A 22,950-nucleotide genomic window follows, 5' to 3' on the forward strand; every position below is an offset into this window, starting at 1 on the left:
TTTTTTATTGCGGGAAGTCCTAGTGGGAAGGGCGATGGGAAGGGCGGATTGTGAAGGGGATGTCCTAGTGACGTGGCAGTGGGATGGGAAGTCCTAGTGACGTGGCAGGAGGTGTTTTTAGGAAGTCCTAGTGGATGTCCGAGTGGGACATCCGCCCACTGGAGATGCTCTAAATTATGTTCCCTCCGTTCTTAATAATTCATCATCATTTGATCCGACACGAGTTTTTAGAAATGTAATAGAAAGTGAGTTGAAAAAGTTGGTGGCATGTGAGTCCTACTTTTATATACTCCCTTTGTCCCATCTCATGTTGTTTTTCGGCACGTATTTGTAGAAAATGATAATATATAGTTAAAATTAAGAGAAAGTAAAGTTAGTTAGAGAATAACGTAGATACGACTCTCTTCTATATTATTCGCTCTCTTACTTTACTTTCCCTTCACTTTAACTATTTATCATCATCTTCGCAAAACAATGAACAAAAAGAAATCAATCACTTGAGCTGGGACAGAGGGAGTACGTTTTATAATAAATTGTGAGTGTGAATGAGATAGTGGAATGTAGGGTCCACTAAAAAAATGGTAAAAGTGAAAGGTGACAAATTTTTAGGGACATATGAAAAAGAAAATAGGTGACAAATTTTCAGGGACAAGGTGGGTAATTTTAAATTTGTAGGATTTTAATTATGTAATTTTTATTTTTTAGGATTTTAAGTATGTAATTTTTATTTTTTAGGATTTAATTATGTAACTTTTATATATTTTAAATTTGTAATAGTAGTTCAAGTATTTTTAATGTATTTTTATATTGTGGAAATGTTTTTAGTAATTGAAGTATTTAAATTAAATAATGGAATGATGAGACCCATGAGCATGCTCTTGCAGAAGAACATGGATGTGAGTGTTGTGCTCTTGCGGAATAGCATGAAGTAAAAAATTAATAAATGTGGGTCTAGGCTCTCATCCGTGCTTTTTGAGAAGAGGATACACGTGGATGCTCTTATATTTGAAAATAAATGGATCTTTAATAAAAATATATACAAATATTGATGTAAAATTGACCGTGACGTGGCATTTAAGTAAAAAAATGCCACGATGATCCATGAATTCTTATTTGCCAAGTAAAAGAAAGATCGAAAATCATAAAACTGAAAAAGAGGGAAGAACAATAATCTTAAATCTTAAGAATTTCAAAACATTTACACAAGAAGGATCTCATTTTTTATTAGCGAATCGGAACAATGGTAGGGCGCTCGCCGACGATGATTGTGACGAATACCCCTGCGAAAGACCTCGCCTACACCAATTTCGCCTTCTGCTCCCCCGGCGATCTCCGGGATTTCGTTGTACCTGGATCGGGGAACGCCTACGCTTTGATCGGCGATGTGTTTGTTCTTTCTGTTTCATATCCTTTTTAACCGATCTCTTATTTCTTTTAATTCGAGCTGTTCATTGTGAAGATGTTTATAGTACGGCGGATGATTGTTTTTATTAGAAAATGTGATCTAATTTGACGTTGATCCGGGGTTATGTAGGTGTGTGTACTGGAAATTTGTGAGGGAGGTGATGTGATTGAATTAATCCGCTTTGAATTTGTGTTGCATTGTTTCAAATTTATGCTGGAAACTTAGTGGTTGGTGATTCGGATAAGGTGCTATTTCCTGGATAAAATATGGTTTTATGATTTGCTAATTGTTCAGGATTTAGAGTCTTGATTTTCCTGAACATTTTGTTTATTAATCTGGTGTTTTGTTGCTTCAACGTAGAGTTGCATGTGGTTCAACTGAGTGAGTGACTGGTATTGATTGCAATTTTCAGCTCATGAATTGCTTAGCTGGTTGCAGACTAGAAACTTTTTCATTGATATTAACTTGGATAATTCCACCATTTGGGTATTTTCCAATGCATAATAAATTTCCTAATGGCTAAAGGTCATTATTGTTTTGGAAGCTGTAGTGATAAGTGATGCAAATGTATGTTTTACTCTTTGATTACTTTTGCTGCTGCGACTGCTATTCTTACAGTTTAGCTTTGGATTATCTACTGCCACTGGTAGTTTGTTGAACATGGTAACTCTTTTTTGAATTATTATGATATGGCGGATATCTTCATAATCTAGACATGTAGCCTTAACTTCAATATACTGGACATGATGGCATTCCTGCGGGACACATTGGTTTAAATGCCATTCAACGCCGTCACGCAAAAGTCTCCACTGGGGATACAACGTCTGTCACCAGGTAATGGATTTAGCTTATTAAACTTATGGTGATTATTATCTATTCCACTTTTTTCTGATAGAATTCTGAATATTTTAGATTCACTCCTCCTGAAGATTTCAATATAGCAATGCTGACCCTTGAGTTAGAGTTTGTGAAGAAGGGGGCAAGAGATGAACAGGTATATTACCTTTTACAGGGAACGTTTAATTTTCTTTTCATTCTCTAGGCTGTGTCCACTGCGCTATGTCACTGCATCTATGAGATTTTGTAAATTTTGTTATTTTGATTATTGTATGTGGGTGCACTTGCGAAGAGTGGCTTTTAGTCCTTAGTCAATTTCAAATGGCTTTGGTGCATCCGATCAATGACACTATGTTACCATGTAGGTGGATGCTGTCCTATTATCCAAGCAGATCCAAAACAGATTCATGAACCAGGTAATAGCTTGCCCCGCATTTACAATATACATGCGTAGCTGTGTGTTTTTCTGATCTGCTAGTGTTTTATCATTTTGAAGTTGTAAGGTAAGTGGTCTTGAATTTCCTATTTTTATTATTGAACATTTGACTTGCACTTTTGTTTTCTTCATGTTTCCATTTAGAATGATCTTCTTTTGATGTTTCCTCACTGAAACCACAGTACTTTAACTCCAGTCTGTATAATATGTCACCTTAGATTAATCAATATATCCTGAACATTTGTTTTCTTGCCTTGGATCTTCAAGTCTTTTTGAGTTACATATCTTAGTAATGCAAAATGTGATGCTTGGTCTAACTCTTTCATATTAGAAATAAGCTATCCAACTGGTGCGATAAAATGATTGAGAACTACAATTTTCTAACTAGTTTTCAATGCCTAGGAATCGCTATTCATCGATTGGCCCCAGCAATCTTTCAACTCAAGAATTTAAGATACTACGGTGTCCTAGGCATAGAGGAACTGGACCAATCCATCCTGCATTCTACTTCATAAGAGATTTGTTTTCCTCCATTTAGAAAAAGTGAATTTAGTAGAAAAAATGTGTACACATGTCTGTCCCTAATCCCCTGCATCCCTTAAAATCCAAGAAAGGAAGAAGCCACTAAAATAATACATATACTGGTACTGATACAATTATTATTCACAGAATATCTGTGATATGGCTACAATATTGTCCTGGAACTTCTTTTAGTTGTCGTCAAAATATAACCCTATTAAACTGACATAGCTATAGATATAAGTTACACACGTGAGTAAGCATACACAAGCGAAATCAATATTGTTATCATGTAAGAGAGAAAAGGACATTTTGAAATCATATAAGTTTGAGGAGATCCACCTTATATGGTTGTCGACACCATTTACAATACTGTGAGAATATTTTTTCGTATATGCAGGTTATGACAACTGGGCAAAGGGTAACATTTGAGTATCATGGTAATGGATATATCTTCACTGTCAACCAAGCTACTCTTGAGGGGAAAGAAAAATCTCATGGTATGGAGAGGGGGATGATATCACCTGAGACATTCATTATATATGAAGCATCAAGTTCAAGTGGAATAAAGGTTTCCTTTTGATCTTTTGGGCTATGCTATTGCCGCTGTATGCTATGTAAAGTTCAATAGAGCTAATGATACTTTTGTGGAGATAATGCAGATTGTCAACCAGAGGGAAGGTGCTAACAGCAACATCTTCAGGCACAAAGAGTTCAATCTCCAGTCATTTGGTATAGGTGGTTTGAGTGCTGAGTTTGCTGATATATTCCGAAGAGCTTTTGCCTCAAGGGTCTTTCCTTCACATGTAACTTCTAAGTAATGTTCATATCTAGATTCTTTTGAAGCTGTGCATAATGTATAATCATGAGTGAGATGAAAAGGCTCAACTTGTGGTTGCTGTTGCCTTCAACTTTGTTTTACGGTTTTTATATTGATGCCTTTCTTTTAGACTTGGCATCAAGCATGTTAAGGGAATGTTGCTTTATGGACCTCCTGGTACTGGGAAGACTTTGATGGCTCGACAGATTGGAAAAATGTTGAATGGGAAAGAACCCAAGGTATAAGCACAGGTTCTATCTATATGTTCTGGTTTTGGTTCTTGCTGATTGTTCTTATTGGATGGGACTCCTTTTGTTCTATGCAAATTTCTATTTATTTTTCACACATTATTGGAATACACAAGAAGCAGAGTGGATTTGTAATTTTCTTTTTGCATCAAATAACCTAAGGTACCAATGAAGTATCTATTGGGAGAAGTAGATAACAAAATATGTTTCTTTCATAAATTTTGGATACCTAAGCTCCAAGCAGCTTTCCCTGGGATTGTCTATAAGGGCATGAGCTACCTTGATATAACTCTGAATCCGAATAAGTACCCTGCTTCCCTACATATTGTACTGATCACCTTTTGAAACTGGTTAAATCTGGAATTTTAGATTGTGAATGGTCCTGAAGTGTTGAGCAAATTTGTTGGTGAAACTGAGAAGAATGTCAGAGATCTATTTGCGGATGCTGAGCAAGACCAAAGAACCAAAGGTTGGTGACTCTTTGAGGGCAAAAGTCCATGAATTCTTTATTCTTGGCTCATTTATCTCTTCATCTTTCAGGTGATCAAAGTGAGTTGCATATCATCATCTTTGATGAGATTGATGCGATTTGTAAGGTGGGGATTCGAAGAAGTCATCTTAATACTTTATTGTGTTTTGTCTCCCTATTTGTATACTGATTTTCTGGTGGTGATATAAGTGCCTGTCTGTGTAATATTTCATGAGCTGTTTTGCAAACTTCAGCCCCCGCCCAAATTTGAATCTCATCCAGGACATCTACTCCTGATTTGAACACATGTGGCATATCAATTGGTTCTTTCTGGTGCTTAACGTTATTCACACCTCCCAATATGTGACATAATAGAATTTTAAGTTGCAAAGATCTTCCATTGTTGGTGCTTTATAGCATTTTGTTTCAACTTTTTTAGTTTGAATTTCTCAGTCTAGAGGCTCAACTAGAGATGGGACTGGCGTGCACGATAGTATTGTGAACCAACTTCTCACTAAGGTACCTATGGTTTTAGTTCAAGCTGTTAAGTCATTTCAGTTTTAATTGCTGCTAATATATTTGTCTGACTAAATCTCGCTTAATGTTTTAGATAGATGGTGTGGAATCTCTGAATAATGTCTTGCTCATTGGAATGACAAACAGGAAAGATTTGCTTGATGAAGCTCTTATGAGGTAAATAAATTTAGATTTTCGCACTCATTGTGTGTGTTATGAAAAAAAGCAGTGACCCGGTGCAAATAAATAGCATTTTCCAAGTTAAAAAGTCTGAATCATGATTTTCAGGCCTGGACGTTTGGAAGTCCAAGTGGAAATCAGCCTTCCTGATGAAAATGGTCGGTTACAGATTCTTCAAATTCACACAAGCAAGATGAAAGAAAGTTCTTTTATTGCTCCAGATGTAAACTTGGAAGAGCTTGGTATGTGATTGGCCTGCAAATCAGTAATTGTTTTCTATTCATTTACATGATTTTTGTTCCTAACATTCTAGCTCTGGTTTGTCCTATATCGATATCAATCGGTAATTGTGTGGATTCACTTGTGTATATTAGTAATATAAGGTTTCACCGCTCATGATCAAAGTGGTGATGAATGTTAAACTAACCATTCTTTGTCCAAAGCTGATGCAATGTAGTGTCTGATCTCAATTGACCCATGACTGTGTGATCAAATATGGGTAAATTATTGTTCCGTTTTTAGAACATTAATATTCTTCGTGGATGCAGCTGCTCGGACTAAGAATTACAGTGGAGCGGAGCTGGAAGGTGTAGTAAAGAGTGCAGTCTCATATGCTTTGAATAGGCAACTAAATATGGAGGACCTTACTAAACCCGTTGATGAAGAAAATATAAAAGTTACCATGGAAGATTTTCTGAATGCTGTTCATGAAGTGGTTCCAGCATTTGGAGCTTCAACAGATGACCTTGAACGTAGCAGGTATTTCCAGATACTTGGGGAAAGAGGTTGTTTCATGATTGAATTTACGGTGACAGAACTCCAAGGAGTTTAAATTTCTAGTAACATGGAACTTCAGTTATATGTGCTATTTGTGGTGATACTATGTCATTTCTAAACCATATACCATGTCCTAGACTGCCATCAAGTTATCTCCTATAATTTCCTTCGGTGATTGCCTGTGTTTAGTTATCGATGTTAGGGTATTTCCAGCCTGTCATCCAGCTAGTGGACTAAATACTGCCATTCCTGATATATCTATCTTGCCAGAATATTGTGTTATTACTACTATGTCTTGTGAGGCAGAAGCAACAAGTAATATTTTTTAATGTAAAAGTGATCCTTCTCAGCACAAAAGTAACACTATTGCAAAACTTTTACTTGTATAATTGTATTCAAAAAGTAGATAAATTTTGTGGTTATAGATATTACTTTCAAATTTTGTGGTTATAGATATTACTTTCAAACTTTTACTTACATACATTTGTCTTTTTTAAAAGGAAAAATCTAATTCTGTTTGATTCTAATATATTTAGTGTTCGTAACGAATTGATATTAATGGATAGTGATATTTCCTTCCCTAGAAAGGGAGAGAATACACTTAATTGAAATGAAGAAATAATTTCCTCCTGTAATTTTTTCAACATAGAATATTTTCATTATTTTTCCATCTTCCCGTTACCTAGAATTCAGTGCCTATGTGCAAGCTCTTTTAGTATGTTTGGATTAGATATGTGCTTTAATTGTTTCTGTATTATGTGCCACATGAGTGGTGTTGTTGTAACTCTGTTATCGTTCTTATTTATCTTTATCATCTGGATATATGAGTCTGTGATTCAACTATAAAAGAGTTTTTGTATTTTGTTTAAGTATCAGAACATGCATATGTGATAGGTACTTTTGGACATTTCTTCATCTGACAGCTGATTAATGTTTCCAGACTAAATGGCATTGTGGAATGTGGGACAAGGCATGAACATATATACCGAAGAACTATGCTTTTAGCCGAACAAGTTAAAGTTAGCGAAGGAAGTCCACTTGTTACTTGCCTTCTAGAAGGCCCAAGTGGCAGGTAATTTTCTTCTTCCGTTGATTTACCGAGTGTGAGTACTTTGTAAATTCTCTTTTCTTTTGGGCAGTGGTAAGACTGCAATGGCAGCAACAGTTGGTATTGAAAGCGACTTCCCTTATGTGAAGATTGTAAGTACTTCTACTCTGTGTTATACTTATCTAGTCATCAGTTAGTATGCTATGTGTCTTCATAACTCGTCTCCCTTTTCTGGTCAATTGCTAGATATCTGCTGAAACAATGATTGGACTCAGTGAGGCTACAAAATGTGCTCAAATTGTTAAGGTTTTATTCTATGCCCTCATATTTTGACTGCCTTTTGATATAAAATGTTAGCTATATGCAGGGACGGAGCCAGAAATTCTATGTAAGTGGGGCAAAATTCTATACAAATACATTTTAAGGTTTTGAGAAGGGGCATTTATAAAGGTATTTCAAAAAAAAAATAGTGATCAAAATAGCACAAATAAGTTTTTTTGAGGTGGGGCATTTGCCCCTTGTAGAGTGCATATAGATCCGTCCCTGGCTATATGTGAAGAACATTATTCCCGTAGCACATTCACCGCTGTGTCCTTTTTTATACCTCATGAGCGTGTGTAGCTTTCTTACTGGTGAAAGCATTTCATATATCACACTGTCCATTTATACAATATTACTTGTAATCATTCGGTTGAGGAGTATTTTATCTATGTTTTTCCTTATAGGTATTTGAAGATGCTTACAGATCGCCACTAAGCATAATTATCCTTGATGACATTGAAAGGTAAGTTTATAAAGTAGATGAATGATATTGGATCACTCCACACTCATTCATCCATCTATGTTTAATTGAAATTTATAGGTTATTGGAGTATGTTGCAATTGGCCCTCGCTTTTCGAATTTAATCTCTCAAACATTATTGGTGCTTCTGAAGCGGCTTCCTCCAAAGGTGTCTTCTTTTTTGGCCAACTTTTAATTATAATAATGCAGAACACAGTTACCATATTGCTCATATTTTCTTGATTTTCTCAAGATAGTGTCCACCTACTTTGTTAACTGAGAAATATAGGTGATGGAACCCATTCCAGTGAGGTGTCAACATAGCTGCTGAACTCAAAATTATATTTCTGAATAAATGAAACGTAGGAAATATAGCCCTATAAATAAGAAATCGATTGAACCCTAATAAAACCCTGAGCCCATATACTTATGGGCATGACCCAACAATAAACTATTAATAGAGGACTCGACTAATAAAATACGACTCAAAACCGCTAAAAAAATATCTAATTAATAAGATTAATACACTTCATCCCTATCAGATGCAATATTTTTTACTACTACTTCCGTCCCATTCAAGATGTCCACCTTTCCTTTTTAGTTTGTCTCATTCAAGATGGTCACTTTCTATATTTGGAATTAAATCTCTCTCTCCTCATTAAAATATTCAATTACTTTTTCCACTTTACTTTATCACAAACAACTATTCCACCTAAAACTCTGTGCCACTCAAGAATGTGGCCATCTTGAGTGGGACGGAGGGAGTATTAATTACTAGAGGGATTAGAGTAATAAAGTTGTCCTAGAAAATAAAAACGTGGAATGTAACTTCTATATAACCTTTTTAGACAGACTAATTCCGAGATTATCTTATACTTCTCAGGGGAAAAAAGTCCTTGTCATTGGGACTACAAGTGAAGTTCATTTTCTAGAATCAGTTGGTCTTCGAGATTCATTCTCAGTCACCTACAATGTTCCAACACTGAAGACAGAAGATGCCAAAAAGGTATGGTATTTGTTTGCTATCCCCTCTAGTAACGCTTCTAATTTGGTCTGCTATCAAGCATCTTCGCTGAATGGTGAAATTAAACATATTAAGACATTTACGTCATAAATTGTTGTCAGAAGTGCAGCTCCTACCTCTTTAAAGTGTATTATACCGTCTTCTTTGTGTCCTCCCTCACAGGTGTTACAACAGCTTAATGTTTTCTCTAGTGATGATGTTGAGTCTGCTGCAGAGGCACTGAATGATGTAAGTTTAACACGACATACTTTGTAATGAGATCATCCACGATGTAGCTACTTTCACCCAGCGTTGCTAGTAAAACTTGACCTGAGCCTTTCCGTTTAATTTTGGCTTGATGTGATTCCAGATGCCCCTCAAAAAGCTGTACATGGTTGTGGAAATGGCTGCTCAGGGAGAACAGGGTGGAAGTGCAGAAGCTATTTATTCTGGCAAAGAAAAGATCAATATTTCGCACTTCTACGATTGCCTTCAGGATATGGTGCGATATTAGTTTAACATTGCTATCTACACCAAGTAATATTGCAGTTCCGATTATTATTATTTTTTTCGTATTTTGTTTCCTCTGTATGTTTCTTTCGTCTATTTTTTCGTTTGATATTGAGGTTTATGCACGTGTTCACCCTATTATTTAGAATCACGGCTGTAGGCACGCATTTGATTTTGCTTCAAACTAAGTATGTAGCCATATTTTGTTTCCAGTAAATCAGATCTTGCGATCTGATATATTTTTGCAATTATGGTTTGCTGAACATAGTAGACGTAAAAATATGTTTGGACCATTGAACTTTTTACTCACACGCTGAAATTACTGTTTAAATAGTGTATGTAAGTATCTGCCGGTTTGCACACAGATTTTCTAGTAAATTTAACATTTTAAAATCGATGATGAACCGGCAAAGTTTTGGCTAGTACTCCCTCCATTCCATAGTAGCGTCTTTTTTCTATTTTTAGCGTAGTAGAGTCATTTTTCCTTTTTCGTAAAAGATGGAGTAACACATTTTTCCACTTTTAAAGAATACACAGTGATTATATTATGACAAGAACTAACTTTACTAAATTAAGAGAAAAACGAAACTTTATTAAATTTACAGCTTTAATTAAGGAGCAAGTGGTTTTACTTTTGCTGATTTTGAAACTTCTCTGATTTTATGCAGTCAATGTAATGTGAATGTTATTATATCTTTATTGTTTGAGTCAACGTAATGTAAACTATTTAAAATAAAATCATTATGCTCCTCAATTTATCAATTTCAGTAGGCATCTTGCTCTTCGAACCCTTAGCTCAGAACCATTTGATCAAACCAATTAAATAGCAAACAAATAGAATCTTTCAATCTCAGATTCGCAATTCCATTCATATTTAAAAGATGGCAAGAAGATAAAAGTAGGTGCGTGCCTTATTACAATTTTGAAAGAATATACTAGCTTTTTCAAATCCAAAAAATCTGTGTTAATGATTATGATAAGAAGAATTAAAACTAAGCTGCAAACTATGATAAGCTGGGATTAGAGTTTCTATACACATTTAATAAGTAGTAAAATGAAATGAAATACATCAACCAGAAATGGTGCGTGTTCCTATAGCAAAAAAGGGAGTACTACTCAAAAGATAATGTTGGAATAATTTTGGAAAAAAGAAAGATGAGAGGAGATGGGGTCCCATTATCATACAATCAAGATTCTTTGAGCACCTATAAATAGAAATAGAAGGAAAAAATAGCAATCAACTTATTTCATACCCCCTACGTCCCACAATAATTGTCATTCTTATTATGGGAACGAATTTTAAGAAATGTAAAGAAAAATTTATTGAAAAAATTTGTGAAATATGAGACCGACTTTCGTACATTGATTTTATAATAAAATGTGAGTGAAGTGAGTTAGTGGAATGTGGGACCTACTTACCATTTATAGTAAAAATGAAGTGTCACAATTTTGTGGGATGAGCCGAAATGAAAAGGAGTGACAATTATTGTGGGAGAGAGGGAGTACTATTGAATACTCCTATTATTTGTAGTTTGTACCAATCCAAAACCAAAACCAAAACCAAAACCATGCCTGACAAGTGCGGAAGCTGAGACTGCTCTGACAAATCCAACTACACGTATATATCCATTTCATTTTCTTCATCTTCATCTTCATCTTCATCTTCTTCTTCTTCTCTGTTTAGACTGCTTAACTATGCATGTATTTAATGAATAATTGCAGAAAGCAGGGGTAGTAATTATTCTGTTTCATATGCATGTATTTAATGAATAATTCTACAAAGCAGGGGTAGTAATTATTCTGTTTCATATGCATGTATTTAATGAATAATTGCAGAAAGCGGGGGTAGTAATTATTCTGTTTCATGTTACTCGCACTTTTCTGCTCTGGCTCATCCCAAACTACTTATACTATTTCTATTTTAAGTAAGAACTAAGGTATTTAATTAACACTGATAGTTAATTAAGTGTTCCCTTATTAAGTAATTTCTCATTAAACTTAAAATATAAATTTAATTATACTAAATAACATGGATTACAAATTTACGACCTAAAAAGGAAAATGGAATAACATGTGAGAGAGATACGTATAGAGAAATTGAATAAATTATGATGAAAAGACGAATTGATATCTACTGTATTATGCAGCTACGAGGTGACGATGGTTGCTCCGGCAGCGACCGAGCACGACGGCAAGTGTAAGTGCGGCAGTAGCTGCAGCTGCAGCTGCACTGAGACAACATATAAAGTGATGAGTAGTAAAGGGGGCTTCCATCCATCTTCATATCTTATCATGTAATCTAATGTTTCAATATTAAGGGCTCCTTGCTCTAATATCACTTCTCCTATTTTAAGTTTCTTTATCTCATCATTCCATTTTACAATTTTAATATTACAAACCAAAAGGTTATTACTACTTATATATAATGAATTCTAATTAACATTTAGTAAAAATGGAATTAAAACATGAGTCTAGAATAATCAACATGAGTAATTTTTTTATTCGCTTACGGTTAATCTCATATTGTTCAAAAGTAACGAAGTAAAGTACTACTCCCTCCGTCTCATAAAATATGTACATTTTTTTTTATTTTCGTCTGTCTCATAAAAATATAGGCATTCTAAGATTATTTTCTGATTTCGACGTTTTTGGTGTGATGGTTTATACAGATTGGGTATGTTATATATACATATTTCCTATGGCACATATATAGAATTTTGATGGTATATATACAGATTTAAATTTGTATAGATAAAGATTTTTGTAACTGATCAAATTTATTAAAAAAACCTTCTAACATGTATACTCGAATTTTCGTTAGAAACGTAATTAAAATTACCTTTATTTTGACATATGGTACATGAAAAATATTACTATAATGATAAAGTTACGAGAAATTTAATATTTTAAAGTACTGTAAAAGATAAATTAAAAATACAAAATGACATATATCTTTCATCGCATGTTTTGATAAATTTAAAACTACGAAGTGACATATGGTACACAAAAAATATGCGGTCAATATTAGTTACTCGGGTTAAGATATAAGAGTTTGATTTTTATTACATTTATGATTAATATAGAAATTACTCTATCCGATCTTTAATAAATGTCTCATATTTGACTAGTGTGAGTTATAAGAAACTATTCAACGTGGAATACATGTTGTAACGCTCCACTTTTCGAACCCTAGTTTTCGAACCCTAAGACGATTGTATTTATTACTTTGATTGCCGCAATTAAATGACGAATTGTTATGTGTTTGCTTTGGTGACCTAATTTTGATTTGACCGAGTCAAATCCGTTGATTTTATGACGTGGCTTAAATTAATTGATGTGGAATGAAATATATATTACGGTGAATTATATTTTAAGGGGGGTGAGATTTAATTAGAATCATAAATAATTACCTTGCCCTTTTATGGAGGAAATTTTTGACCACTATTGATTATTGGAGAGGAATTTTATTTCTTGGATTTAATTATTTGTTTTGGGATAATTATCCAAATTAAATCCTAAAGCCTAATTACCATATTTCCTATGGAAAAATCGACTCCCACTATTTTCCTAAGGGAGATTTCGAAATCTCCTAATTTTTGGGAGGAGAGAATTATTCATTATTTATTTTGATCACTTAATTATTTCTTTCCATGTTTTAATTGGAATGTCCTAGCAAATCTTTCCCTACTTTATTTTATTAAAGATTTGGAAATTATTCCTTGTGGGAGGAAAATTCCACACGCCTACTACCATATTATTTGGGAGGATTTTCATTAATTTTTTGCTCCGTATTATTTTACTCTGCTCCGTGGAAATACCAAATTAAATCATGGCTAATTAAATAGCCATGATTTTCGAAAATCCTCCTTATTTCTCCCTCAATATTCATGCCATTTCCTCCCATAAAATCTCCTCAAATCTCTCAAATCTTTATTTCAATTATCCCCCCAAATCTTGAATTATTGGAAAATATTATATTTTCCAACTCTATAAATAGGGATAACCCAAAACCCCCTAACCCTAGCCCCACTAATCACACGCCTACTCCACTCTCTCCCTCACGCCATTTTCTTCCCCTCCACATCTCCCACTTGTTCTTCTACTCTACTCAAGATCCTTTCGATTTGCCAAGAGTTTGTTGAAGAATCAAGAGTTATATTTGTTTCTACCGATTGTTTCGTTCAAGAAAGGTACAATCAAATCTCTATTCTTCATTCCTCTCCATCTAAACTTTCTTTGACTCCCTCATGCATATAGTGAGTGTAGGGGATTCAAATCTAAGGGTTTAATCGGTGGGAATTTGTGTTTGTATGCGTGTATGCTTCTTGAACGTAATTGTATGATGAATTTAAATGAATCTTTGGTGAATGATGTGTGATGTTATGAAAGCATGAGGGTGATGACTCTTTTAAGCATGTTTGTGTGTTAAAACCATGAAAAGGGTGTGTTTGAATGAATGGGGATGAAACCCTAATTCGAATTGTTGAAACATGCAAAACTGTGAGTTCGAACAGTAGGTTCCGACATGTTTTTTGACTGACAAAATGAACTCCGTGTCGATCGATTCTTTTTCCTGAGTAAACTTCATGATGTCTTCTGTGTTGTGTGTGAATTTCAACCCTTTTGGATAAAAGATGAATTTGTGGTGAATTTTTTAAGTTGACTGCGCAATTCTGCCAGAAAATGTTTTCTCGACCAGTAGGTTACGTTTTCTATTTGACCGACCAAAAAGGGGTATTTTGATATGAAATTTTAAACTGGAAGTTATTTGATGAGTCTACTGCATTGTGGTAAAGTTTTAGCCCCAACGGAAGTCGGGTGAATTTTTAATGACTTTTACAAAATGGTTGCGCAGTTCTGCCAGATTTTTATCTTTACAAGATGACTAGATTGTTATGTTATAAGTGATATACATGATTTATATATGGGTTAAAGAACCACTATATGATGAAGTGGTGTGTTATTCAAAGATGTGTGCTATGATGTGATTTCCATATGTTGATGGGGAAAAGGGAACCGCCGGGGACATGCATAATATTAAGTCAATGTTTGGGACTAATTGGTAATACACATCATATAAAGGTGATAACGCGTGCGCGAAGTGTGATAACAAAGGAAAACAGTACTTGAGATTCTAAACGGTCGAGGTGGGCTCTCTTTTAAATAAGGACTATGTCCTAATGTTTTATCGACGGAAATAACTATGATCATCATGCCTTGATTTGTTTTTTTACGTGCCTATCTGATGTGGCTTTTGCCACTGTTATATAAATCGAATTCGGGTCCTCGTAGGGCCGCAAACCCTACGTGGATTAGTGTACACCTATGGTAGACTGTGTGCTAGCGTACTGGCTGGCCGGTCTAGTGGCTGGGTTTGTGGCCACATTCCAAGTCATGTATAGGCAGATATGACTGACGTCTATGGGAAAATGACTGCGCAGTCGCTATTTTGAACAATGGAAAATATTTTGGGTGCCTCAGGCCTTTCTAAAGTAAAACCCCGATGGTTACTTACGTATGGCATGATAACATATACTTTTATTTAAAATGTTTTCGGCATGAGACACTGAGTATTATTTTATAGTACTCAGCCTTGCATATGTTTTCCCTATGTGCAGGTTGAGCGGCGACGAGCGGTTGGTGGTGTTGAGCAGGATAAAAATGAGAACCATGTTTGTTTTAAAACTCCGAGTGTTGTTGTGTCTTCACACATGACATCACTCTTCTCTTGGATGCTTCCGCTGTGATGTTTTCTTTACATAATTTCTTTTGTTTAACTTAAAACTGTTTTATTTGGGATGTTTGAAAACTCGTTACCTTTTTGAATAATGCTAAACCTTTAGTCTTTTATTAAACATAAATGCTCTTGGTCGTTTTACTCATTAAGCTTAAATTCTTGGTCAAACCCTTGTTGAAACCCTAGCCTTCTATGTCCGTTCATTAAGTCCTTTTAAATCACGATCGCCCGCATTCATTAACCCTAAAGTGCGGTCGTGACAGTTTGGTATCAGAGCCTCAGTTCTTTCCGCTCTGGACCCAAGAGTCTTGTTTGAGTCAAAATCCATTCATGTGTAATTGGCTAAATGATAAACATCGAAAGATCAGCACCACAACTCGTCCCTGCCCAACCACAAAGAATGAGGTAACAAGTATTTTGATAGTTTTTTATATGAACTGTGAAATGTTGGAAATTTCGATGGGAATATTTCTCTTGTGAGAATGGAAATACTTCTATGGGAATCGAGGTTGATATAATATTTTGAAAATTTTGCTTGGGGGTGAGATGATGAATATGCATGGGTATGAATTTGTGAATTGCGTTTATGCCAAAAATAATGAATGTCGTTATGAAAATGAACTTGTATTGGTTGATGTTGAGATTTGCTATTACGTCCACGAAACTGCAAAATTTACTCGAAGAAAATACATGTTGCTTCCATGAACGACAAAAAAATTTTTATGCCTAGGGAGTTAAAATTTCATGACTATGAAACTGTGAAATGCAAAGCATGATACGCGTATAGTTGCGAGTTGCGAGTTGCGATTGTGATACAGATGAGCATGAACTGCATGAATTAGGAAATGCGATTCCATGGATGATTGATTGACTGAGTGTTGCTATTCATATATATTAATGTACGATGTTTGTTATTCTATGGAACACCAAATGATTTATACGAATAAATGTGTTGATTGTGCAATATATGGATGACGTTTATGTGGTGAAGATTTATGACCGATGAATTACGAGGTATTGTATAGAACCACTATTAAAGTGAAATGTGGAACTTTTGAACTTTGTTGCGAACGTAGGAGCCATATGAAGCTTGAGTTAGGTAATGATCAAATATACGTTGAAGTACGAGACTTCAAGCTATGCTTGAAATTATAGAGTGCCTAAGAGGTAGGCCAGACTGAACGTGCTAGAACTTAGTTGTAAGTTGACAACTGCAATATCACTTTCCTGAGTGATAAAACCAACGAGAGTATTTTTTTCGAACTTTGGAGTATCCTCACAATGGCGAGATCACACCTAAGATCTAATAAAACTATGCAGCCTTGCATACCATGCCAAAGTGGCGATGCGACACAAATACGATGACGTTTACGACACTTTAAGACCACGTGTACAATGGCAATGCATTTCGAAAACCTACGTGGCACGGCAAGAACACTTTGAAGATGCGACCATCAAAAATAGTTATTATTTTCGACGATACGATGAATCGCAATTTGGAATCCACGAGTTCATAGAACGCTGTTACCATGTTCAGGCTCGTGAAAAATGTGCGAGGGAGTGCGACCCTCGTAGCTAGAATGAACGATTTTTAAATCAACAGTACTTACTTGGATTCTAAGTCCTTTTCGGGACGTTTGAAATAAACGTGAGCCCTTGTCTATTTAAACACCTTGGTTGACTCCCAATTTGCAAGTAATGTCCATTATTTTTCTTATATCGAGTCATGACTCACTTGTCTTGAAAGTTTGTGTTTGCCTTTGTAACGTTGGATAGCTTGATTGAGTAGTCTCCTTTGGTTCATTATTCATAAGGACAATATTTTGACCTTATGAGATTCAGTCATTGAACTTCATTCCTAAAGTTGTTTGCAGTTTTGACCTTCAGTATAATCACACCTCCAGACATGTTTTCTTCAAAGGATGGAATATTCTTCTTGGAACTATTGGTTCACCTCGTTATTTTGTAACCATATATGTGGCAAGTTCTTTCTTGCAGAAGTGAAATTCTTTTTAGCTCGGTTTCACTACATATATTGTTTCATACTCAATGATTTTTCTTTCTGCAACACCAAGTTAAGGCTATCATGTTCTCTTCTTCCTTAATGGGTTGATCGTGTTAAATTTCTTAAAATTCCATTCACTTTGAGTTGTCTTTAACAAACCAGCGAACCCATTGATGTGATTTCATCTTTTCCAATAACATGGTGTTGTTGAACCATCATTTGTACTACTTCATGACATTTGCCCATGTTTCTAAATCCTGTCGCGACTGATTGTTTTAGGCCTTGACATGTTAGAACGATATCATTCATTGCTGTCCGGAATTTTTGCAAATCGTGATCTAGCAGTCGGCTATAGAATTTGAGAATTTTTGCAGTTTCATCCTGTTTCCATGACCTATCTCATGTTCTTCCAAGCTCTCATCAGAAGTAAATTCTCAAATATCCATTTAATTCTCAGAGTGGACGGGTTGAGTCCCATGGAACTCAATCATTGCATTGTTGTTCTTGTTTCCTTGATTAATTTTGGAGTCTTCCCGACTAAAGACATCCTTAGCAATGTTGCAACAATTTGAAATCTGTTCATATCCAAGTAAGACTGTTTGGTCAAATTTCGAATCCTTGATACTAGACGGTAGGCAAATGCAGTAGTCGACTCGGATATACGCAAGGAATAAGTTTCTATAGTCAGACATGCTAAAAAATGACACACCACTCCCGGGAGAAAAGGAAGTGGGATGATTCTCGGACTCCATACAACGGAAAACGGTACCAGTCGAGTCAGCATCGATCTCAACACGGAGGAGGACAACATACTTCTAGTCAGAGAGGAGACTACCGATCCAGGGTACCACAGTGCAACGTGTGCTCTAAGTATCACTTCATAGAATGTCGGCATCAAAACGTTACCAATTGTTACAAATGCGGAGGGAATGGTCACTTCTCTAGGGAGTATCCGAGCAAGAAGGGAGGATTGGGATCGAGGCAGAACTATCAAGGATCCCGTCAGCAATCAAGGGCACCGCAGAGTGAATCAAGGGGAAATCGCGATCAACCTCCGCGACAACAACAACCTTACCGCCCAAGACTCCTTCCTCAGGCTAGAGCATATGCCTTGAGACAGAAACAACCCAAGACTGAACCAGGGAGTCACGAGAAGGGAAACCTGGCAGGTATGGGCAAAATCCTCGACACACCCATTGTTGTATTGTTTGATACGGGCGCATCGCATTCTTTCATATCTGAATTATGTGTGGACACATTAAGTTTGCCTGCTTACAAATCTGAACATACGATGATGGTGTCCTCACCAGTGGGAGGGACAATAGAAATCCCTCGAACATGCCCGAACGTAGAATTTGTTATGGGAGAACTTAAGTTAGTCGCTCACAACTTACAAGTCATGGCAATGGGGGATTTCGACATAATCCTGGGGATGGATCGGTTAGCTGCGAACTTTGCTACTATTCGTTGCATGGAGAGACAATTATCTCTGCAAGCCCCGGGGGAGGTACCCACCATATACTATGGAATCTCGATGAACCGGAGAACATCTATCATCTCCGCGCTTCAAGCTAGTATGATGGTGAGAAAGGGGCGTCCCGCCTATCTTGTCTATCTACCAGGAGAGGAGGTAGGAGAAAGGAAAGTGGAAGATGTTGCCGTTGTACAAGAATTTCCAGACGTTTTCCCCGAAACTTTGCCTGGACCACCGCCAGATCGACAACTGGAGTTCACAATCGACCTAGAGCCAGGGTCGGCGCCTGTGTCCAAGGCACCATACTGAATGGCGCCTAAAGAGTTAGAAGAACTCAAGATACAATTTCAGGAGCTTATGGACCTGGGTTTCATTAGGCCTAGTGTCTCACCCTGGGGCGCTCCTATGCTATTTGTTAAGAAGAAAGATGGGTCGATGAGGATGTGTATCGACTATAGAGAGTTGAACAAAATGACCCTAAAAAACAAATATCCACTGCCAAGGATAGAGGACCTATTCGACCAACTCCGAGGAGCCTGCGTGTTTTCAAAGCGGGACTTAAGGTCCGGATATCACCAATTGAGGGTCCGAAGGGAAGACATACCGAAGACCGCGTTCCGCACAAGATATGGTCACTATGAGTTTGTAGTAATGCCGTTCGGATTGACAAATGCACCCGCAGTATTCATGGATCTGATGAACCGAGTATTCCACCCATACTTGGATAAATTTGTCTTGATCTTCATAGATGACGTACTCGTCTACTCGAAGAATGAGAAAGAGCACGAGGAACATCTACGAATCACCTTGGAGACGTTGATGTAATACCCCGATTTTTTTCTACCTTTTTATTTATTCTTGAAATGACGTCGTTTGTACACCTGAAAATTTTTCGCCTTTGTTTCCTTATTGAAAAAAAATACACATGTGGACCTATTAAATTTATTCTTTTAAAAGTCCAACTTATTTTCTTGAGTAAGCCCATTTATTCTTTGGAGCTCTAATTCAACTTCATTATTTTCTGCAAATCAGCCCAATTAATTCCCTAATTTTTTGTCGTGTGTTTGTTTGTCAAATCTGTTCCACAAAATCTGGAATAAGAGAACAAATCGGCCTCTACTCCCCATTCCATGAAATCGGTTCCCCATGATCCCACGTTCATCAATTAAGGAGGCGTAGACGAACAAGCTGGAAGTGCCTCTATCTCTCTCTCTCTAAATTATATGTCTTGAGCATCTGGTGCATTTTTGCAGCAATTGAAGGAGAAAGCGTGGAAGCTCGATTTTGCTCAGAGGATTGTGAAATTGTTTGTATACTCCAATTGGATTTCTGATACGAATTCTTTTGACTCTAGAGGTGTTGGAGATATATGATTAGTTTCCTGCTTCATAAGATCTGAATTGGGAGCTGCGGTTTGTCCTTGTTCCACCGTCAATAGTCATGCGAACGTTTGGAGATTCTTTCAGCGTGACACACGGTGACTGAACGACGCGCTGAAGAAGAGGGCGGTGCGGCGCCGGCTCTGTTCACGCAGCAGCGACCATGGCGCGACCCGGCGTCGGTGTTGATGGAACAAAACGTGAGAGAGAGAGAGAACGGAGAGCAGAGTGAGATGGATTCGGTGATGTTTAGACAACTGTGGATGGCAATGGCGGCGTGGCTCGGGCTAGAGCAGCGGCATGACGAGATCACTGGCGAGCAACCTGGAGTTGATGGATCGAACAGGGACGGAGAGCGACGGTCGGGCTGGATAGCTACGAGCACGAACCGATGGGAGAGATGCGAACTGAGGAAGAGCAGAGAGGGAGTTGCTGTCAAAATTGGGAGGGAATTAGATGGCGAGGCAAATCGCGTGAGAGAAACGAGAGGGAAATGGAGTTCTCGAATAATTTTGAGGATATTCAGCTTCTGAGAGTATAGAGGGAGACGACTTGATGTTGTGCTTGTGTTGAGAGATGAGTTAGACGTAGTGTGTTAGTTCCAATTTTCAGTGGGGCAAGTAAATTAAGTGCTTTTTGGCCAATGATTTCCATAGCAGAGTGTGGCTGATGTGTTAATTGGGTTTAGGCCAGCAGAATTTATATATTAAGGAGAATGAATTTAGTAAGATGAAGTGGCTTGGGAGGCTTGGCTTAGTGGAAAATTTTTGGGGAAAGAAGAGCACTAACTTTCGAGATGAGCTCAGAATTTATACCTAAGAATGAAGGGTGAGTTTTATACCTGCATTGTTGACATTAAATTTATTACTCTTAAAGTCTAATTTTTAGCATTTTATGTTCTTTCAAAAAGGGAATGATTTTGCATGCTATTTGAGAACGGAATGAAAAGACGAGTTGGTGATTTAAGAGAACGAGGTGGGCTTTCTTTTTTAAATAAGGACTATGTCCTAAGTATATTTATTTTTGCGAAATATGTTTGTCATGCCATATTTTTGTGTTGATATGGGACCTATCTGAAGTGGCTTTTGCCATGTATGGTTAATCGAATTCGGGTCTGACTAGGGAGTGAGTCCCTACTCAAGCTAGTGTACACCCCGTAGATCGTGCGCTATCTCTTTGAGTTGGCCAGTCTAGTGACTTGGAATTTGGCCACATTCCTTGTCATGTATGTTCAGATATGGTATGGTGATGTTGAGGATGTTGAGGTTGATGATGATGATGTTGGTGAGATGTTTTAGTGACTCGGGCCCTTTCCAAGTTAAAACCCCGAGGTCACTCGTTAACGGCATGATAAATATTTTTATTGAAAATGATTTTCGGCATGAGTCCACTGAGTGCATCAAGTACTCAGCCCTGCATTTTTTTTTAAAAATGTGCAGGTTGAGCTGTGACGAGCGCAGTGGGTGTTGAGTAGAGCTGGTGAAGATTTGTGTTTGCTTTTAAATGTTCCGAATATATTATGTCTTCATACATAATATTATTCTTCTCTCGAATGCTTCCGCTGAATGTTGTTTCTTTTGAGTTCGTGTATTATTGAGATATTTTTCATTTGGAGTTGTTGGTTGTTGAAATGATACTCTGATTTTATTCGAGCTATTCCCATTTGTTTCGAGCTATGGTCGAGTTGTGTCGTTTTCCCCTTTCTTCCCCGCTTCTTTAACCCTCCCCTAGTCGCGATCAACCGTGTTTTCTATCCTTAGAAAATGCGGGCGTGACAAAGTGGTATCAGAGCAATTTTTCTTTCCGCTCTGGACCCGAGAGTCTTTTTCAGTCTTAGTCTAGACTTGTTTCGCTAGACTTAAAGAAGGTTAAATTTGGAAGGCTCAACATCCCGCTTCGCCACGCTCAACCAAGAAAGAGGTAATATATTTTTATGTGAAAATTTTTATGAGAAAGTTTCAGAGAAAGGACGACGAGAAAATTTTTGAGAAAGAAAGAGGAGAAATTTTTTATAAGAATGAGGAAGTAGAATCTTTCTGTGAGGGATTGATTTCGAGTTGAGAAGAGTGTTTGCTGATGTTTGAGAAAAGAACGAGTTTTGATGAGGGACGATGGATTGTTTGTTTTTACATGAAAGATGAAAGTTGATGTTCAAGTATGTTTTGAGTTTTGAGTCAAAACTTGTACTTTAAAGTTGAAAGTGAGATGTTGAATTTTTTTTTAGAAAAGTGGGAGTTTGAAGAAAATGTTTGTTTTGAAGGTAGATGTGAAATGTGAAAGCGTTGTGTTTTGGGAAGCGAAATGTTGTGTGTTATACTTGTTATTTGAAGTATGAATGACTTTAAAAGTGATATTTGTTGATCTATGAGGTGGTGATATGTGTTGTGAACTTAGAGTGCCTAAGACTAAGCTAGATGGAACGTGCGCGAACTATAGTTGTAAGTTGACAATTTATCTATCGCTTTCCCGAGCGATGAAAACGAACGAGAAAGGAAACGTGGGGCGAAATTCCTAGATTATTAAGATACAAGACAAGGAGATCGAGAGAGGAATGTTTGCCGGTGGACCATGGAACTTTTGCTATTTCTTTGGAATGGGGCGAAACGTTGGAGCAAGCTTAGTGTGTGAACCATTTTACTATTTTCTATCGTTTTCATGAATGATAAGGACAAAAAAAAATACGAGGAAGATCTCAAGAAGATGAGGATAGAGAAGACGAAATGAAGCTTTAAACACGAAAAGGGTGCGAAACAAGAAGAGCTGATGCTAAGCGATGTAGCTATGCAATCACAAGAGATCATACTCG

At 36.8% G+C, this 22,950-nt stretch overlaps 1 protein-coding gene across 1 annotated transcript; it reads left to right on the plus strand.

The window, feature by feature from the left end:
* The first annotated feature begins 1,128 nt into the window (after nt 1-1,128).
* On the plus strand, nt 1,129-9,842 carry LOC121810037 (vesicle-fusing ATPase-like). Its single transcript, XM_042210927.1, has 21 exons — nt 1,129-1,404; nt 2,144-2,239; nt 2,318-2,399; nt 2,608-2,658; nt 3,598-3,768; nt 3,860-4,014; nt 4,148-4,256; nt 4,635-4,734; nt 4,806-4,861; nt 5,188-5,253; nt 5,345-5,427; nt 5,539-5,672; nt 5,979-6,189; nt 7,148-7,279; nt 7,347-7,407; nt 7,502-7,561; nt 7,981-8,039; nt 8,118-8,205; nt 8,920-9,042; nt 9,223-9,288; nt 9,410-9,842. Exons 1-21 carry the CDS (start codon nt 1,241-1,243, stop codon nt 9,551-9,553), a joined length of 2,211 nt encoding a protein of 736 aa, XP_042066861.1. The 5' UTR covers nt 1,129-1,240; the 3' UTR covers nt 9,554-9,842.
* The last annotated feature ends 13,108 nt before the right edge of the window (nt 9,843-22,950 follow it).

Source organism: Salvia splendens, chromosome 6 (genome assembly GCF_004379255.2).
Source record: "Salvia splendens isolate huo1 chromosome 6, SspV2, whole genome shotgun sequence".
NCBI lineage: Eukaryota > Viridiplantae > Streptophyta > Magnoliopsida > Lamiales > Lamiaceae > Salvia > Salvia splendens.

Bases quoted from the DNA above. Each gene is read 5' to 3' on its own strand.
- LOC121810037 (XM_042210927.1), top strand. From the start codon at position 1,241: ATGGTAGGGCGCTCGCCGACGATGATTGTGACGAATACCCCTGCGAAA. The intron at 2,240-2,317 runs GTAATGGATTTA...TGAATATTTTAG, and splicing joins GATACAACGTCTGTCACCAG to ATTCACTCCTCCTGAAGATT. The intron at 9,043-9,222 runs GTATGGTATTTG...CCTCCCTCACAG, and splicing joins AGACAGAAGATGCCAAAAAG to GTGTTACAACAGCTTAATGT.